We start from the raw sequence: 18,640 nt of genomic DNA, 5'->3' as shown, positions 1-18,640 counted from the left end.
GCCTTCAGCACCCTTTCAGGCAGTTAGTTCCAGACTCTCACCACTTTCTGGGTCAGACCACTTTTGTCCTCAAATCTCAATCTCCTGTTCTTTACCTTAAATCTATGCTCCCTAGTTATTGGCCCCTCTACCAAGGGGAAAAATTGCAATCTGCCCTATGTTCCCAAGAGCTGGGTACACCTCAATTTGCACCCCAGCCTAACTAGCCTCTCTTCATAGTTCAAACACTTCAGCTCAGGCAATGTCCGAATGAATCTCATCTGCAACCTCTCATACAATCACATTCTTCCTATAGCGTTTGTGATCAGAACTGCATACACTTTAACGGTGGCCTAACGAGTGTCCTATACAGCTCAATCATAAGCTCCTTGCACTTTGTACCCAATTACTGTTTTCAAATCCTCCATCTCTCAAACATCCTCAGTTAAGATGTGCAGATGCCAGCGTTGGACTGTGGTGTGCACAGCAATAAGTCTTACAACACCAGGTTAAAGTCCAATAGGTCTGTTTCGAATCAGTCACCTGATGAAGGAGCCACTTGGAAAGCTAGTGATTCGAAATAAACCTGTTGGACTTTAACCTGGTGTGGCAAGACTTCTTACCATCCTCAGTTAAGTTCTTCTTAACCACCACCATCCCGAAGCTTTCGGTCACCGCCTCCCTTGGCTCAACATCTGCTTTTCCTCCTTGGTGGGGGGCACGGGGTGGGTGTTATTTCTACATCAAAATCTATAACACCACAAGTCGCTGTGTCGAGCCACTATTTTGTCATCCCAGCATTCACGGCGAATGTCTTTATTTTTACAATTAGGACAGCAAGCTGGTTAAAAAGAAAAGTAACCTCTAATTATAGCTGGGATGAAAGACGAGAGGTGGCTGGTACCAATTCTTGCACATTACGCTCACCCAGGGGGTGGTTCTGCTCCCATCCCAGTTACCCCGACGGGAATACCTTCATCAGCCTCCCACCGAGGAGCGAGCTGGCTAGAGGGGAGAGGGGGGACGGGACGCACTGCGAACCTTGGCGCCCTTACCGTCGTTGCGCTTTGGGCCCTTCATGGTGAGCTCGGCCGCTTTCTCAGCCGGTTGCTTAGAGAGACACAGCAGCTCCTTCTCATTGTATCGCATAGCAGCCGGTTAGAGAGCCCGGGGCCTCTCGCCCCGGATCACTGCCCCACTCCCTCAGACTCCACCCTGGGCCGGCCGACCGCTAGGATTTCTGCAGCTGGAGGCCTCGCCCCAGCGGTACCGGTTGTCGATAATGTCAACGTTAAAATCGGGTCCGGGGCCACACTGAACGGTGAGGGGAAAGCCGAACACCGCCCGCCCCCCGAAGGATCGGGGTTTGTACTAGCAGCGAATACCGGCGGTCAGCTGCCGGGGCGGCTTCCCGCCACACCGAGTGACCCCCTCACACCGATATTCCTCGACCTCAGGCTTCCCTGTCTGCTCGCTTGCCGCTCTCAATAAAGTTATTGAGGCGGCCGCACTTCCGGCTTGTCCGCCGGTGCGGCTGTTAATAAAGTTATTGAAAAGATCCGCTTCCGGTGCGCCGATCTTCTTCCGGTTTGACAAGGCGGCGCCACGCGGGGACGGTGTTGGCTCCCGGTGGCAGCGGCTGTGTGGCCGGAGATTGGTGGGTCAGGGTCGGGTGCGATGGGATGGTGGCGGCTCCGGGCCCCAGGGCGCTGCGGGCCACTGTCGGTCGTCAAGCTGCCTGAGGCCTGGTGCTGGTCCGGGCCTTGGTGTTTACCCGATTGAAAAGTTGCAGCAATTGGGGCCAGCTCCAGTGAGAGGGAGTTTAACGAGGAAAATGCCTATTTTGGCAGATACTGGGCCTAGGAAGGACGTCAATGCACTGGAAGCTGTTCAGGGAAGGTTTACAATCTCCAGTCTGACAGCAGCTGTGGTGAGAGGAGGGAACTGACGGTTCGAGTCTGGATGACCCTTTGGATTGGGGTGGGTGGGGGGGTTGTCTTATGAGGAAAGGTTGGACAGGCTTCTATTCGCTGGAGTTAGAAGCAACTTGATTGAAGCATGCAAGATCCTGAGGGGTCTTGACAGGGTGGATGTGGAGAGGATGTTTCCTCCAGTGGGAGAATCTAGAACAAGGGGGTCACCCGTTTAAAACAGAGGGGAGGCAGAATCTTTTCTCTGATGTTCATAAAACTTTGGAACTATCTTCCTGAAAAGACAATGGCAGCAAAGTCTTTGAATATTTTAACGGCAGAAGTGGATAGATTCTTGGTGAGCCTGGGGACGATAGGTTATCGGGGGGTAGACAGCCCCCCTCCTGCTCTGGCCAACATTTAACTGTAAGATAATACCCACAATACAGATATCTTTCATTTGCTATTTATGGGAACATGCCACATAAATATTGGCTGTCGTGTTTGCCTGTAAATCAGCTGACTTGATAAGTAGTTCATTGTGAAACACTTCGAGATCTCCTGAGGATGTGCAAGGTGTATGAATGCAGGTTCTTTCTTTTGCCCCAACTGATGCTTAGCATCTATTTTTATTAATCTATGAAGTGCTTGTGCATTTTATAGAGGCAAATTAAATGAAAGTTTGATTGACCAAGCATCAATGGGACAAGAAGCAGTTGGAACAAGTAATGTTTAACATCTAGCTGGAGCAGCAGTTCATCTGGGACACTTCCATCAAGCACACTTAACACAGTCCTCTATTTCACACTCTCCACTTCCTTTTTTTGGGTATCTTCACACACTATTTTTCCCTTTGGGGAATAGTTGTGGATGAATTTCTGAGCTGATTATCATCCATTGAACCGTGTTATGAACGCTCCTTCCATGGCCAACAAGTCTGGTGTTGGACTCGAATCCTAAGCTTCTGGTCCAGATGTAGGGGTGCTGTGACAATGTTACAAGACCTCTCCTACATCCTTGTTAAACATCAACTCCTAATTTTATAATGCCTTTAACACACTAAAGGCTCTAGCGGAGAAACGGTTGCTGATTGTTAGTAGAATAATAGAATCCATACAGTGCAGAAGGAGGCCATCCGGCCCATCAAGTCTGCATCGACCCATGAAAGAGCACTCTACCCATGTCTACTCCCCAGTCCATCCCACCCTATCCCCCTAACCACATTCCTGGACACTAAGGGCAGTTTATCAAGGCCAATCCACCTAACCCGCACATGGCAAAAGAGTTTTTGAAGTGTTACGGAACCGTCAATTTACACTCAGTAGCATGTTGGAAAAGACCTAATTTTACAATTTGATTATCATGGAAGCTGGGTTTTAATCCAGACCAAGCTGGCCTCTTTGTACTTTCCTGTGGAGTTTTGACTTTCATCTTAGTTTCTGATCACTACAAATGTAAGTCCATATGTGGAGCTTAAAACTGGGGTGTTTGGACCTGCACTGACCAGTCTAATTAGTAAAAGCTAAAAGTGAAGTCATTGTAACAACCTTGCACAAAGGGCTTCTTCAGCGTTAGAAACTGGTTGAAGATCACCAAACCCATTTCACTCAGAACATTAATATTCAGCAGCTAGGCATCAGTAGCTGCACTGTTGGATTTAGATCCCAAAAATGGAAAGTTAATGTCTATCCTGCCATAATCGTCACCTCTAAAGCATTTGCTATGAATATTTTGTTCCTGTTAATGAAATTGAATTCTCCCAGCAGTATATGCGCCAGATTTAAGACAGTGTTGTTTCACTAAGTTAATAACCTCAAGAGTCCAAATTGAAATCTTTGAAACTGCACTGAGCTAGTATTTATTTAAAAATACACGTTAAATCCCACAATCTGTCATTCCAGCTGCAGGGCGATTATATTGAGTGTATATCAGAGTATGACCAGATCATGACATTATAATTCATACGACGAGTATGTCTCACAAAGATGTCACTTTGTGAAACAAATGATAAGTTTCTGTGCGGAAAGTAAAACATTCTGGACTAATGTGCATTTTTGTTTTTGAATTCTTTCAGATTTTGTATTGAGATACAGTTTAACAAATAACTATGGATTTTCAACATCGACCAGGAGGGAAAACAGGGAGTGGAGGGGTTGCTTCCTCTTCTGAAAGCAACCGAGATCGGAGAGAACGGCTGAGACAGCTAGCTTTGGAAACTATTGACATAAATAAGGTTAAGTTCTGATCTTTACAATCTGAATAGATCAGTTCCTTGTACTGTTGCACTCTAGTACATTGTAATTGTTTTTTTTTTCTAATTTTATAGGATCCCTATTTTATGAAAAACCACTTGGGTTCCTATGAGTGTAAACTTTGCTTAACGCTTCACAACAATGAGGTAAGTTTTAAATACATTGGCTGGTTCTGTCTTGTCATAAAAGTGTGGAATGTGTACAATAAGAGGGAGTTTTATCTTGTCTTCAGATTGCGGTATGAGGCAGTAACAAATTTTTGTTTCTAATGCCAGCATCCAGGTATAGAACATAGAACAGTACAGGCCCTTCGGCCCACGATGTTGTGCCGACCATTTATCCTAATCTAAAATCAACCTAACCTACACGCCTTCAATTTACTGCTGTCCATGTGCTTGTCCAAGAGTCGCTTAAATGTCCCGAATGACTTTGACTCCACCACCTCTGCTGGCAGTGCATTCCATGCACCATCGCTCTCTATGTAAAGAACCTACTTCTGACATCTCCCCTATACCTTCCTCCAATCATCTTAAAATTATGTCCCCTCGTGACAGCCATTTCTGCCCTGGGAAAAAGTCTCTGGCTATCCACTCTATCTATGCCTCTCATCACCTTGTACACCTCTATCATGTCACCTCTTTTCCTTCTTCACTCCAGTGAGAAAAGCCCTAGCTCCCTCAACCTTTCTTCAGAAGTCATGCCCTCCAGTCCAGGCAGCATCCTGGTAAATCTCCTCTGCACCCCCTCCATCCACATTCTTCCTATAATGAGGCGACCAGAATTGGACACAATATTCCAAGTGTGGTCTAACCAGGGTTTTATAAAGCTGCAGAAAAACCTCGTGGTTTTAAACTCAATCCCTCTGTTAATGAAAGGAACACACCATACGCCTTCTTAACAACCCCATCATCCTGGGTGGCAACTTTGAGGGATCTATGTACGTGGACCCCAAGATCCCTCTGTCCACACTTCCAAGAATCCTGCCTTTAACCCTTTATTCGGCATTCAAATTTGACCTTCCAAAATGAATCACTTCACGTTTATCTAGGTTGAATTCCACCTGCCACTTCTCCGTGCAGCTCTGCATTCTGTCAATGTCCTATTGTAATCTGTAACAGCCCTCGACACTGTCTACAACACCACCAACCTTTGTGTCATCGGCAAACTTACTAGCCCACCATTCCACTTCCTCATCCAAGTCATTTATAAAAACCACAAAGAGCAGAGGTCCCAGAACAGATCCCTGCGGGTAGGTGAAAAAATCCATCAAAACGTTTCTGCAACCTTCTGCTCTTCCCATGCCGCTCTTTGTGTCCTAGGATATGGCATTTACTTTGTGTATATTAGAAAAACAAAACTGAACCCTGGACCCTTAATTTGCCAGACCAGAACTCCACCAGTTGAATTACCTGATGCTCAAATACACAAGAACGTTGTGAAATTACTTTTGTATGTTGCCTTTCTAGCTTTATATTTTAGTTGATCAGAAATGTTTAGTTGAACAAAGCAGCCCATTGGCATACCGTCCGATACCTTAAACATTCACTTCCTCCACCATGGGCGCACCGTAGCAGCAGTCTATACCATCTACAAGATGCGCTTCAACATCGATCCAAAGCTGCTTTGACAGCAGGGTTTAAACCTGCAACCTCTACCCCCGGAAGAAAAAGGAAGCAGGTGCATGGGAACAGCACCGCACCTGCAAATTGGCCTCCAAGTAACACCCTATCCTTACCTCGAAATATATCAGCGCTGTCGCTGGGTACAGATCTGGAGCTTTCTCTCTAACAGCGCTGTGGGTGTACCTACACCTCATGGATTGCAGTGCTACAAGAAGCTGACTAGACACCACCACCTTCTCCAGTGCAATTGGGAATATACTGCCCTTGCCAATGTCACCCACATTCCATGAACAATTTTCTTTTAAAACAGTCATCTTTTACAGTAAAAGATTTAGCTACTGAATAGACCTCAAACTAGTGTTTCATTTTAGGTTAGGGTGCTATCTTTGAGCTGTTGTGATTCATTACTCAGGTAATGTAATGGGGCATTCATCAGGTGCAACAACAGTTTATAATTTGTGTAATAGTATTTAAACTGCATGGGTTTGTAAATGTACATATTTTTCCTCTAGTGCTTCGCACGCTTCTAGAATCTCCTAATTTATTTTTTGATAGTTTTGGACTGAATTTGTTTAATACCAAGATAAAAGCACTGCTGATAATAGAATATATTTATGGGTTAGAGATTTAAAAGTGTTTGCATCAAGTTCTCTCAGCTGTGTCCTACGTTCACCTATACGTACAAGCGAGACACTTCTATTTGCCAGACTAGCTGTTGTCACTGATCTCAGTGAGTCTCCAAATTTAATACTGATTCAGAAACCATATTATGCATGAACTTGTGATCATCAGATATCACATTCCAATGTACTTGATAGCTTTGCCCGTGAAACTTTGAGATAGAGGAGACATTGACTTAGCCACCTGGGCTCAACTTAGACCTAGTATGTAAATGCAAAATCAGTTTTTGAACCTGTTGTGTCATCTGATCTTCCCCTCCACACCGCCAGTTAAAAATCAGGTTTGCCCCTCGTGAAAGTGGTGAGATCTAGGGGTTACCTTTTACATTGAAGCTCAATATCAACACTGACAGTCACTCAGTTAAGTTGTCTATTCCTTAACTATTTGAAATCAGGAATTGTTGGTAGATGTTTTAATTTGATTTTGAATTTGTTTCTACAGGGGAGTTATTTGGCACACACGCAAGGGAAAAAGCATCAGACTAATCTGTAAGTGTAAGATTATGTTAGATATGAAAAATATATTTTTGCAGATATTCTGTGCTCAGGCTTTTGAGTTACTTCAAAAAAGTACACATATCATCAGAAAACCATACGACTGTTCAAGATGCAGCTCAGTGAGATTCGCTTATCTACATTGCGCCCAGCATCACACCACTTGCTGTACTTGAAAGTTGTTTTAATGATGAATTGAATCTTACAGGGTTTTAAATATAAATTGTATGGGTGGAAGAAACTTGTTTTCTTTTTGTTCTTTAATTCCCAGAAGATCCTATGAAGAAACTTTGAGGGATGTATACTAGAAAACTGGATGCTTAATACAAGTGCAGATGTCAAATTAATGAAAGATTTTTGTGAGCTAGGGAAACATGGTTCTTTTCTTGCTGTTGCCTCCAGCCCCCAACAGTGTCTCCATGTTATCCAGCAGCCAAAACGATGAGCTCAAAAAATAATTCTTAGACTCCTATCAGTGCTCTGATTGTGTTGGAAAATATTGGCAAAAATTGAACTCGGGCCTCCGACATTCATCCTACCTGTCAGATACTGAAACCTTAGTGCAATCCTGAACAGTTGATTCACTGGTCATTGGGAGGTCTGCTTAAGTAGCCTAGGGTGACTGTACCGTTATCCTTCCCAGTGTGCCTGGACACATCCTGTGACAACGTAGCTAACATCAAGAGCTTTCATAGAACATAGAAAAATACAGCACAGAACAGGCCCTTTGGCCCACGATGTTGTGCCGAACCTTTGTTCGGTTCGGCACAATGTGAGGAATCATGTAGATGAGCCTGTAACCCAAGATACTAATGCACTGTGCCGCTGTGTTATCATCTATCACCGTAGCTGCTTTATGGAAGGCGACAATGACAAATAGAGAATTTAACCTAGTACTTTGCCTGCTAGTTACTTATTGGCATGCCAGAAGCAAATAATGTAGCTTTACAATCTGTTACGTAGAAGTATCTATTTATACCCTCACTAACAGCACTTTAAGTATGCCAATACCAAATGGACAGCAGAGGTTCAGGAAGGCAACTTACCACTATCTTAAGGGCAATTATGGATGAGCAACAAATGCTGGCCTTGCCAGTGATGCTTATGTCCCATGACACTGTGCCACGGCATGGTAGCATAGTGGTTATCACAGTTGCTTCACAGCTCCAGGGTCCCAGGTTCAATTCCCGACTTGGGTCACTGTCTGTGTGGAGTCTGCACGTTCTCCCCGTGTCTGCATGGATTTCGTCAGGGTGTTCTGGTTTCTTCCCACAGTCCAATGATGTGCAGTTTTGGTGGATTGACCATGCTAAATTGCCCTTGGTGTCCAATAAGGTTAGGTGGGATTGTGGGTATAGGGTGCAGGTGTGAACATGGGTACAGTGCCCTTTCCAAGGGCCGGTGCAGACTCGATGGGCCAAATGACCCCCTTCTACACTGTAGATTCTATGAAAGCATTTTTTTTAATTCCTTTGTTATTTGTACCATCAGTTGAGGATCCAGCTATATAATTTAGTTTCAACAGAGTAACACAGCCGAGGAAATGATCAGACATTTTTTTCGTTGTTGCAAGCTCTGTACCCATCAAACATAAATAATTTAGCTATTCGTTGCAAGGATACTTAAGCAGATCTCCCAATGATCATCCAATTCATGGGTACTCAAAAACCTTCTTTCTTAAAAGGCAAATCTGAGCGATCAGGTGATACACCTCCATTGGAATATAAATGTACTTCTTCCAATAACAGTGAGACAGTGATGCATACTTAATCCCTAATGAGTTTCCAGTTCAGGCAGATACTCGAGGGAGAGGTGCAGATATAGGCTGAAAGTTCAGTGTGAGGGCGGGCACTTGAACACCAATTACAGGATGTTAGTAAATGTGCAGTGATTGGCCACAAGTCTACAGTTTCAGGAACTGTATCAACGGTTAAGGTAATGATGGTCCCCAACCGAGCAGTGTCTGTATAGCAAGTATTGAAATTTCTAACTAAATGATACGTCGCCCCCCCCGCTCCCTTTTTTTTTTGCAATATAGAGCACGACGAGCAGCAAAAGAGGCGAAGGAAGCCCCAGCACAGCCTGCCCCAGAGAAGGTTAAAGTGGAGGTGAAAAAGTTTGTGAAAATTGGTCGGCCAGGTTACAAAGGTATTTTTCAAACCTCGAGTTGTCACAGTGAGCTAGTGAAGCAATTGACAAAAAAATTATTACGTTTTATTGTTAGTTAATGCTAAACTGATAAGTATTTTGTTGACCATTCCACGGTGTAGGAATTTGAAGTGTGGGAAATGCTTTTTGACATTTTTAGCAGTTAACACAAGTATCCGTGTGAAACATTGAAGAATAATAGACCTACAAATTACCACTTAAAATTTAACTTGCGAGTTGGAGACATGGGAAAGCAAACCTGACTGACTCACTCCATTTAAATTATGCTTCCTGCTGATTAATTGAGGCTAGAGGAAGGTATTTACTGAGAAATTGCTACTTTCGCTACCTGCAAGACTGCACAAACTCGCAATATTCAGTTTGTAAATCCCATTACATCTGGTGAATTCAGAAATGTGAAACTCATCACCGATATCTAGCGCTTTATCCAACAAGATTTATCCAATCAATAATTCAAGTTCATGGAAAAGTTTACAATGTAAGTTGTCTTGACTACTAATCCCAGAAAGTAGAGAAGAGAGTTGCTGTGATCTACTTTAGAGGAGGATTTTATTGCCAATAAACTGCATCAAGCTTTTAACCATTCTTTTTGTAGTGACCAAACAGAGGGACGCAGAAGTGGGGCAACAAAGTCTTCTTTTTCAGGTAATGTACAGTTGTACTCTCTGCATGTTGATTATAATGGAGTTCATTCTGAATTATTTTTCCTTTAAGTCCATTTTCTACCCTTCATCTCCAATGCATTTATGCCTGGGTGGAGTACAGTACAATAGACACTGATTGTCCTTTGTCTGGTGCCTTGTGTAAGTGCCATTATGTATATATCAACTGTCTAATCGATCTAGTAGGCCACCACAAGCATCCCCAGTCTTGGCCACTTGTTTTCAGCGTGACTGAGTACCGAGGTGAAGCAGAAATCCTCTCCCTCGAGCTCCAAGTCAGTTGTACCACTGTCCCCAAATACCAGCTTACTCAGTGATTTGAACAACGCTTCCAATTCTGTATGACTCATTTAACTTGCTTTCTTGTGCATCTCCTATAAAACACTGACAGATTGAAACATTTAATTCATTTGTGCTTAATAAGCCAGCCATTGTGTTCTGAATTTTATTTTGGTATTAAAAATGTCCATTGCGCAAAGCATTTGGGCAACTTTCTACATTTTGGGGTTTTAACACTAGATATTTTCTTGGGTTCCGCATTACAGGCACTCCTAGGTTTCTCTGTGAAGCAGCTTCTGTTCTCCCATTTCTCAGTAAATTTAATAAAACTAAGGTGTCAAATAGGGAACCTTTGTCACTGTACTCCGGATTACTGGAATATGTGATGTGCCGCCAAGTGATTTCCTTGTTTTCGGTAGGTAGAAGATGTACACTTTCGGAGTGTGGCTCCAGCAGTAAAGCATTAGACACATTTATTCAGCAATAAACAGGTAATTGAACGGTGCTCAAAAAACCCAGTAATTTTACGGTTCTGATAAACTTTACTCATCTGCTCTGTCAAAAGCAGCTTTTCCTGTACTGACTCTTGAAACATGGTAAAGAAGCTAGCTGCTAAGATGGAGACCTCTGACCTCCCATGTACCCCTGATATTTCCAGATTCACACTTCTTGTTGCATTGTCACCCAATATGCCCTTCCAAATTTCTTTGAAACTTACATAGAATCATATAATTTACAGTGCAGAAGGAGGCCATTCGGCTCATTGAGTTTGCACATGCCCTTGGAAAGAGCACCCTACCTAAGCCCACACCTCTACCCTATCCCAGCAACTCCACCCAATCTTTTTGGACACTAAGGTCAATTTAGCATGGCCAATCAACCTAACCTGACATCTTTGGACTGTGGGAGGAAACTGGAGCACCCGGCGGAAACCCACGCAGACACGGGGACTCTGCACAGAGAAAGAGCAAACTCTGCACATCAAAGCAAAAATATTTTAATATCTTGGCTACCTCGGGCTCAGGCCCACAGGATGCTTGGTAGTGAATGTAATGGGTGACTGTAATAGCATTGATGACTGCTAAACATTTGAATGGCCTGATCCAAGCACCCATACAGCGGTAGCAGTTGATCCCCACACTTTTAGTATGTGCATTCTCTGTAGCCTACAAAAGTGGCTAACAGCAACCCATTTTAACCTGCTATGACTGATAAGGAAGAATCCAGTAAATAAATCAATTATGGACCAAAATGATATCCCCCACCCCAACACCTTACTGAAGCTAATCTTAAACACATACCTGGTTAAGTAGCAAATGTTATTTTTCAAACTATATATGGTAATTTATGCTAGCTTATATATTATCTATTGTTTTAATAGTTCACTTGGTTTACTTTTAAAAAAATCTATTTTATCTTTTAGATCGATTATCCTGAAATTGCAGAAACTGTAATCCCACGGCATCGGTTCATGTCTGCATATGAACAGCGAATTGAACCACCCGATAGACGTTGGCAGTATCTGTTGTTTGCGGCAGAGCCATACGAAACCATTTCTTTTAAGGTATTGCGCTCGCGTGGACTGGTGGACAGTCTGTTTGCTGTGAGAGGTGAAGTAGCTTTCCACGCGCACAAGTATTTTATCAAAATTGCATGCCAATCCTGATAATTCAAAGTTGTTTTCTCACTGAAGACAGCACTATTTAATCATTTGATGAAATTTAATAACACACAAATTGGAAATTTGGGACTTAAATGACATAATAGTTAAATTTTTACTTGCCTGTGGACCAAGAAGAGTAGACTATAGTTCCAATAAGTCACATATCATTTCCCGCCAAGGACTGAGTTCAGTAAAGATAATGTGAAACAAAATGCTGGTACTGGTTCTAGCTCCTTACAATGATAGACTGTTGCAGACTAATAGCAGTCACTTGGATGTGCTTTATTGATACACAGTTATTTTGGACTAGAAATCATGGTGATAATCAGAGAGGGTCAGTCAGAAGAAAAAAACAAATGAGGGGATGTGTTTCTTGTGTTATCTATTCATAGAAGAATCATGGGCGGGATTCTCCGCCACGGTGATTCTCCGTTATGCCAGTGCCCATGGGTTTCCCGACGGCGTGGGGCTGCCTCACAATGCCTCATATCCCTACAGTGCAGAAAGAGGCCATTTGGCCCATCAATTCTGCACTGGCCCACTGAAAGAACACTCCACCCATGTCCACTTCCCTGCCCTATCCCAATAACCCTCTTAACCTAACCTGTATATCTTTGGACAAGGGGCAATTTAGCATGGTCAATCCCCCTAACCTGCACATCTTTCGACAGTGGGAGGAAACCGGAGCACCCAGAGGAAATCCACGCTGCGAAAATGCAAACCTTATACAGTCAGTCGCCCACGGTTGGAATCAAACAAAGGTCCCTGGTGCTGTAAGGCAGGGGTGCTAACCACCATGCCGCCCGTATTGATAAGAAACTTTTACAAAATGGAAAGAGGAAGATGAAGGGAAAACATAACAATTAACAAGTTCTGGACAGATGGGCCAGATTTTGGAATAATTCTTGAGCCAAGTCCTTGCATTTTATTGTGTTGTTGAAAAAATGCTTTAATAAGTGCACGGCGCACTAATTAAATTAACTTTAATGTGAAGCTTTTATTAGCTTGTACTCTGTCTTCTCTATTGTGCATATTTTGTTCAGATTTTTGAAGGAAATTTATGGAGCATAAATTGACTGTACTTAACAAACCAGATATCTTAACTCTTCTTTAATTGCACTTAGGTACCAAGTAGAGAAATTGATAAAGTTGAGGGGAAGTTTTGGACCCACTGGAATAGAGAAACAAAACAGGTATCCTCAAGCTTTTTTTTACATTGTAGCCCAAGATAATCAACACAAATGTGCAAATCCTGTATTCCTTGATTACGATTAACCCATGTTCAGCAATGCAGCAGTGTTTTATTTTATGATCTCCAAATAATAAAATCCATAAAAGTACCTGCAAGAGGTCACGTGATAATACTGTGGAGCCCTCCATATCCAGGCAAAGTAATTTTAGACAAAGATGGTCTATTGGTCCATTTCATTCTCCCAGAATACCCAATTCTAACAAATCTCTGTTAACAGTATTTAGCTGTTTCATAAGTCCAGCTCCCTGATCTTGATATATTTGGCAATCAATTCCAACTGATAATCACCCGGTAAATAAATAGCTCCTTCCCCACCAGGATCCTGCAGCACTGACCTATCTGAAAGTACAGTGGGCAGTACTCTAATGTGTTTGGTGTTGGTCTTGTCGCTTGCTTCTCCAGGACGGATCTCGCTGCCACCTCGCGCTCACCTCCGCTTCTGCCGTTCCTCCCATCTTTCGTCTTTATTCTCCTTTCCCTACTCCTGGAGATGCCATGTTCATTATTGTATCCCGTGCCTTCCTTCCGGCTCTCATTTCCCTGCCTCCCTCCCAATAAGAAAATTGCATGCTATTAGCATTTATCAAGGGGCTTTACACAGTAACTTAATTGAAGCCTACTTGTGACAATAAGCAATTATTATCATTGGCTAAAACTGCAGCAGTTCTTAAACAATCAAAATAGAATTCCACTGAAAAATTAGTCCCATGTGTTCGACAAGCTTAAACCAAACTGAGACAGAAGCTAGAAGAGACCCATCATATCCAACAATGCTCAACATATCTAACAATGTGATCTGGCAATAAACAATTACAAGAACAGAGGATGCTGGGAAAAACTCAGCAGGTCTGGCAGTATCTGTAAGGAGAGAAAGGAGAGTGAACGTTTAGAGTCCTTTTGGCTCTTCGTCAGAACTAAACAGAGGAGGAGGAGCATCACATTTCCCAGTTGGGCACGTTGCAGCCCTCAGGACTCCACGCGAACTCAGCAGCTTTAGATTGGTGACCTTTCTCCTCCATTGCCATGGGCGACACAGTGGTTAGCACTGCTTCCTCAAGTCATAGGTTCACACCAGCACTGACTGAAGCCACCTTCAAAAGGTGGGGGAAGGACGGAGGGACACTTGACAGACAGGGACCTATACACGGACAGCAGGATCGCAACACTGGACGAACTGACCGAGAAATTCCAACTAGCCAGGGGGAACGAGCTAAGGTATCTACAGCTCAAAAACTTCCTACGAAAGGTGACAAGGACATACCCACAACCGTCACGACAGACACTACTGGAAGAACTACTGGACGCAAGCATACTAGATAAAGCAAACTGTAGTGGCATGTATGACCGACTGATAGAGAGGGCCGACACGGTACTGGACGCAACAAGAAAGAAATGGGAGGAGGACCTGGGGATTGAGACAGGATGGGGACTCTGGATGAGGAAAAAACAGTTTTTCCTGAAAGTAAATCACAGCTTCCTTGCTCTTGTACACTATGCATCTATTTATAAAATCCAGAATCTTTAATGCCATTTTCTCTTTGAATTTAGATTTAGTGTACCCAATTTATTTTTTGCAATTGAGCAATTTAGCGTGGCCAGTCCACCTACCTTACACAACATTGGGTTGTGGGAGTGAGACCCACGCAGACATGGGGAGAATGTGCAAACTCCACACGGACAGTGACCCGGGGCTGGGATCGAACCCGGGTCCTTGGTGCCGTGAGGCAGCAGTGCTAATCGCTGCACCACAGCGCCGCCCTATTTTAGCCATTTTTTTGGCAGCACGGTAGCATTGTGGATAGCACAATTGCTTCACAGCTCCAGGGTCCCAGGTTCGATTCCGGCTTGGGTCACTGTCTGTGCGGAGTCTGCACATCCTCCCCGTGTCTGCATGGGTTTCCTCCGGGTGCTCCGGCTTTCTCCCACAGTCCAAAGATGTGCAGGTTAGGTGGATTGGCCATGATAAATTGCCCTTGGTGTCCAAAATTGCCCTTAGTGTTGGGTGGGGTTGCTGGGTTATGGGATAGGGTGGAGGTGTTAACCTTGGGTGGGCTGCTCTTTCCGTGAGCCGATGCAGACTCGATGGGCCGAATGGCCTCCTTCTGCACTGTAAATTCTATGATTTTCAACCTGTCCTGCCACCTTTAGCGATTTGTGTTCAATTACCCCCAGGTCTCTCAGCTCCCTCCAACCCTTTGGAATTATACCCTTTAGTTTATATTGTCTCTCCTCATTTTCCTGCTAAGGTGTATCATTGCGCACTTTTGTGTATTAAATTTAATCTGCCACATGTCCACCCATTCCACCGATCTTTCTGTATTGTCTCCAAGACTATCGATATTGTCTTCAAAGTCGACCATACTCTCAAAATATGTGTTAGCTGTGAATTTTGAGATTATGCCTTGCATGCCCAAGTTATTAATACATATCAAGAAAAGCAGTGGTCCTAGTACTGACCCCCGAGGAACACCACAGTACACATTCCTCCAGTCCAAAAAAACAGCCGTTCTCCTCTATTGTCTAAATCCTGGTTCTCGGCCAACTTTGTGTCTGGGCTGCCATGGGGAGGGCCAAAAAATTGCCTGCATCGGAAATTTAAACATTTAAAGGATTGTAATGCTGGGGGCAAGAAAAGAGGGACAGCAATCCTTTCATGATTATCATGGGCACAAAGGGCATGTCATCTCTCTGGCAATCCTGCTAAGGCTGGAGGGTTAAACAGCAAAGAAGCAATTGGCAAAAACGAGGAGGAAATATAGATGCTTGAGTAGTGGAAGCTGATTCAACAGTAACTTTCAAAACAAAATGCCATAATTATTTAATGGAGAAATATGCAGGGCTATGGGGAAAGTGCAGGGGAGTGGGACTCATTGGATAGCTCTACCAAAGAGCTAGTACAGACAAGATGGGGTAAAAGACCATATCCTGTGCTAAACAATTCTACAATTCCAGGCAGCACAATGGTAAAGTATTGTAAGTTGAAAGTTAAAAACATGGGGTGCACTTGCAGGATTGTTTTTATCAAGGCTTACATATGTTAGCTCATGGGATATAACAGTGAGAAATTCGGTGAGATCAATTCCACCAGATCTCTATCAACTTTGAGCTGCATATCTATTTACAGGAATGTTTGTTGCAATATTGAAAGTAATGCCATCTTGCGGAACATCTAAGTTTCCAATACAGTGCTTGTCACTTTCAGAAATTTCTGTGAAAATAAGTTTAAAAGATGTTACTTTTACATTTTCAAAACTATTATGCTCCCCAATTTTTTTGATCACTTTCAAAATATATCTTCAGGATCTTTGCACAAAGTTAATGTGTCAGGATGAGTTTGACTTTGGTTTTTTTTCTCCTAGTTTTTCCTTCAGTTCCATTTTAAGATGGAAAAACCTGTGCAACCACAGAGCTTGCCTATTGGACCACCTGGAATAAAGAACAGACCACCACCGCTCATGAATGGCATGCCACCAAGGGCTCCCATGCCACCAGATGGAATGCCACCTCCACGACCAGCAGGCATGCCCATGCCACCGATGCCACCAGCTGGCCCGGTGCCTCCTGGTCCACCACAGCTTCCGCCAGCTCCACAGGGTCCTCCTCCTGCTCCGCAAGGTCCTCCTCCAACTCCGCAGGGACCTCCTCCGACTCCGCAGGGGCCTCCTCCGACTCCGCAGGGACCTCCTCCAACTCCGCAGGGTCCTCCTCCGACTCCACAGGGACCACCTCCGGCTCTGCAGGGTCCTCCTCCTCCGGCTCCGCAGGGACTTCCTCCGGCTCCGCAGGGACCTCCTCCAGCTCTGCAGGGACTACCTCCGTCCCTGCAGGGACCTCCTCCGTCCCTGCAGGGACCTCCTCCGTCCCTGCAGGGACCTCCTCCATCCCTGCAAGGTCCTCCTCCGGCCCTGCAAGGCCCTCCTCCATCTCTGCAGGGTCCGCCTCCTCCGTCCCTGCAGGGTCCTCCTCCTCCTCTGCAAGGTCCTCCTCCTCCGTCTCTGCAAGGTCTTCCTCCGTCTCTGCAGGGTCCTCCTCTTCCGTCTCGGCAGGGTCCTCCTCCTCCGTCTCTGCAAGGTCCTCCTCCACCATCTCTGCCAGGTCCTCCTCCGAATCTGCAAGGTCCTCCTCCTCCGTCTATGCAAGGTGGTCCTCCGCTGTCTCTGCAAGGTCCTCCTCCTCCGTCTTTGCAAGGTCCTCCTCCTCCGTCTCTGCAAGGTCCTCCTCCGTCTCGGCAAGGTCCTCCTCCTCCGTCTCTGCAAGGTCCTCCTCCTCCGTCTCTGCAAGGTCCTCCTCCGTCTCTGCAGGGACTTCCTCCAGCTCCACAAGGTCCTCCTCCAGCTCCACAGGGTCCTCCCCCAGCTCCCATTCCACCAATGATTAGGCCTCCACTGCCCAGTGATTCGGCACCATTATCTGCACCACCTACACCTCTTCCACCACCAGGTGTTCCTCCTCCTCCTCCTACCAACTGACCTTGATCTTTTTTGTAAGAATTTTGTGTTTTGGCACAATACAACTTTTGTAGATTAGTGTTTAATTTGGTTTTTTTTGGTGGAGTCCTGTTTCTTTCAAATGTATAGTACCTAGCAGTACTTCATCTTTCATTAAAGACATTTTCAAACATTTTTAAGTGTGGGCCTCTTTTCTATCTTAACATTGCATTCTTCTAGCCCAATTATTCAAAACGTTCACCGACTGTCTCTGATCTTTATTGCTCAGCCAGAATATTGTGTTTGAAAAGAAACCAAGATAACAAGCTTAAAATACTTCTGTATGCCTCAGAAACCTACATCATAAATAAAGATCTGTGGAAGAAGATAGAGTTATAGAGGCCTTTGAAATGTGGATGCCAAGATGTATGCTAAAAAGTCCATATACAGACCACAAGACAAATGAAGAGGTATTGAAATAGCGGGAGTACAAATAACTCAAAAGTGACATCCAGAAAAGAAACTGTCAGTATTTTGCTTGTTTGATCAGAACTGAAAAGGTACAGAGATCTAGAGTTCAAAGCAGGGGGCAGCGAAAAACTGGGTATAGTTGGATGATGCTATGTTGCAGAAGAGCTACAATGGATATGTGAAGATGACGCAAGACAGACGAGCACGACAGACCTGGCAAGACTAACCACAAGCAGCAACATTGGGTGCAATTTAAACAAATGGGAACCATGTCCCACAGCGAGCGCATTTAGCCCCATGTATCTTGGTGCTGCTATCTAACATGACTCTGGTTAGATACGGAAATGTCAGCTTGGCATCTTTCCAGTTCCAGCAGGAAACCACTCTGCCCAGAGGGCATGTACCTGGAGGCTTCCAATCCCCTGGGAGACACCCAAATTTGTCATTCCGTTTGTGGAGACCAGTACTGAACGGCACTTGCCCGAGGTCTCCAAGGATGAAGTGGTTAGATCCCAACACCTTGGTTACCTCAGGGAACTGAATATTAAAGTGAGACTAGCTGTTTCACTCTAATATGCAGGTTTGCCAAAAAGTGATCTCGCCCACAATGGGCGGGCTTCACATCGCGACGTCTTGTTAGATCTCGTGTGGTGTGGCGAACCGGGTAGATCCTGGAAGCAGGGTCTCCCATCACTTTCCAACCACAGCACGGCACTTCTCCGGTGCAGTTTAGCCATTAAATTGTGACAATCGTCTTTTAGTAATTGTCTCAACTCCAC

At 44.4% G+C, this 18,640-nt stretch overlaps 2 protein-coding genes across 3 annotated transcripts in view; one reads left to right on the top strand and one right to left on the bottom strand.

The window, feature by feature from the left end:
* The window catches only part of plekhj1 (pleckstrin homology domain containing, family J member 1), a 37,332-nt gene extending 35,852 nt beyond the window's left edge, over window positions 1–1,480 (bottom strand). Inside the window, exon 1 of the mRNA XM_038776519.1 lies at window positions 1,035–1,480. Within this exon, the coding sequence (XP_038632447.1) occupies window positions 1,035–1,128 (94 nt within the window). The 5' untranslated portion in view covers window positions 1,129–1,480. The remainder of the gene's footprint in view (window positions 1–1,034) is intronic.
* Window positions 1,481–1,508: 28 nt separating this feature from the next.
* On the top strand, window positions 1,509–17,585 carry LOC119952902 (splicing factor 3A subunit 2-like). 2 transcript variants are annotated; one of them, XM_038776516.1, is made up of 9 exons: window positions 1,509–1,636; window positions 3,964–4,122; window positions 4,216–4,287; window positions 6,886–6,932; window positions 8,977–9,086; window positions 9,703–9,752; window positions 11,472–11,612; window positions 12,836–12,904; window positions 16,323–17,585. In XM_038776516.1, the coding sequence occupies exons 2-9, from the start codon at window positions 3,997–3,999 to the stop codon at window positions 17,430–17,432; spliced, it is 1,725 nt and encodes a 574-aa protein (XP_038632444.1). In that variant the 5' UTR covers window positions 1,509–1,636; window positions 3,964–3,996; the 3' UTR covers window positions 17,433–17,585. The 2 variants fall into 2 exon arrangements, with proteins under 2 accessions (XP_038632444.1, XP_038632446.1); XM_038776518.1 differs by lacking the exon at window positions 1,509–1,636 and adding an exon at window positions 1,706–1,909.
* The last annotated feature ends 1,055 nt before the right edge of the window (window positions 17,586–18,640 follow it).

This window comes from Scyliorhinus canicula, chromosome 18 (assembly GCF_902713615.1).
Source record: "Scyliorhinus canicula chromosome 18, sScyCan1.1, whole genome shotgun sequence".
Classification (NCBI taxonomy): Eukaryota; Metazoa; Chordata; class Chondrichthyes; order Carcharhiniformes; family Scyliorhinidae; genus Scyliorhinus; species Scyliorhinus canicula.
Note: the sequence above shows the minus strand (reverse complement) of the source record. Positions and strands in the feature narration are given on the sequence as shown.

Excerpts from the sequence above, each read along its gene's own strand:
- LOC119952902 (XM_038776516.1), top strand. The coding sequence starts at position 3,997 with ATGGATTTTCAACATCGACCAGGAGGGAAAACAGGGAGTGGAGGGGTT. Across the intron at positions 9,087-9,702 it reads TGGTCGGCCAGGTTACAAAG|TGACCAAACAGAGGGACGCA; the intron begins GTATTTTTCAAA and ends TTCTTTTTGTAG. Across the intron at positions 9,753-11,471 it reads AACAAAGTCTTCTTTTTCAG|ATCGATTATCCTGAAATTGC; the intron begins GTAATGTACAGT and ends TTTATCTTTTAG.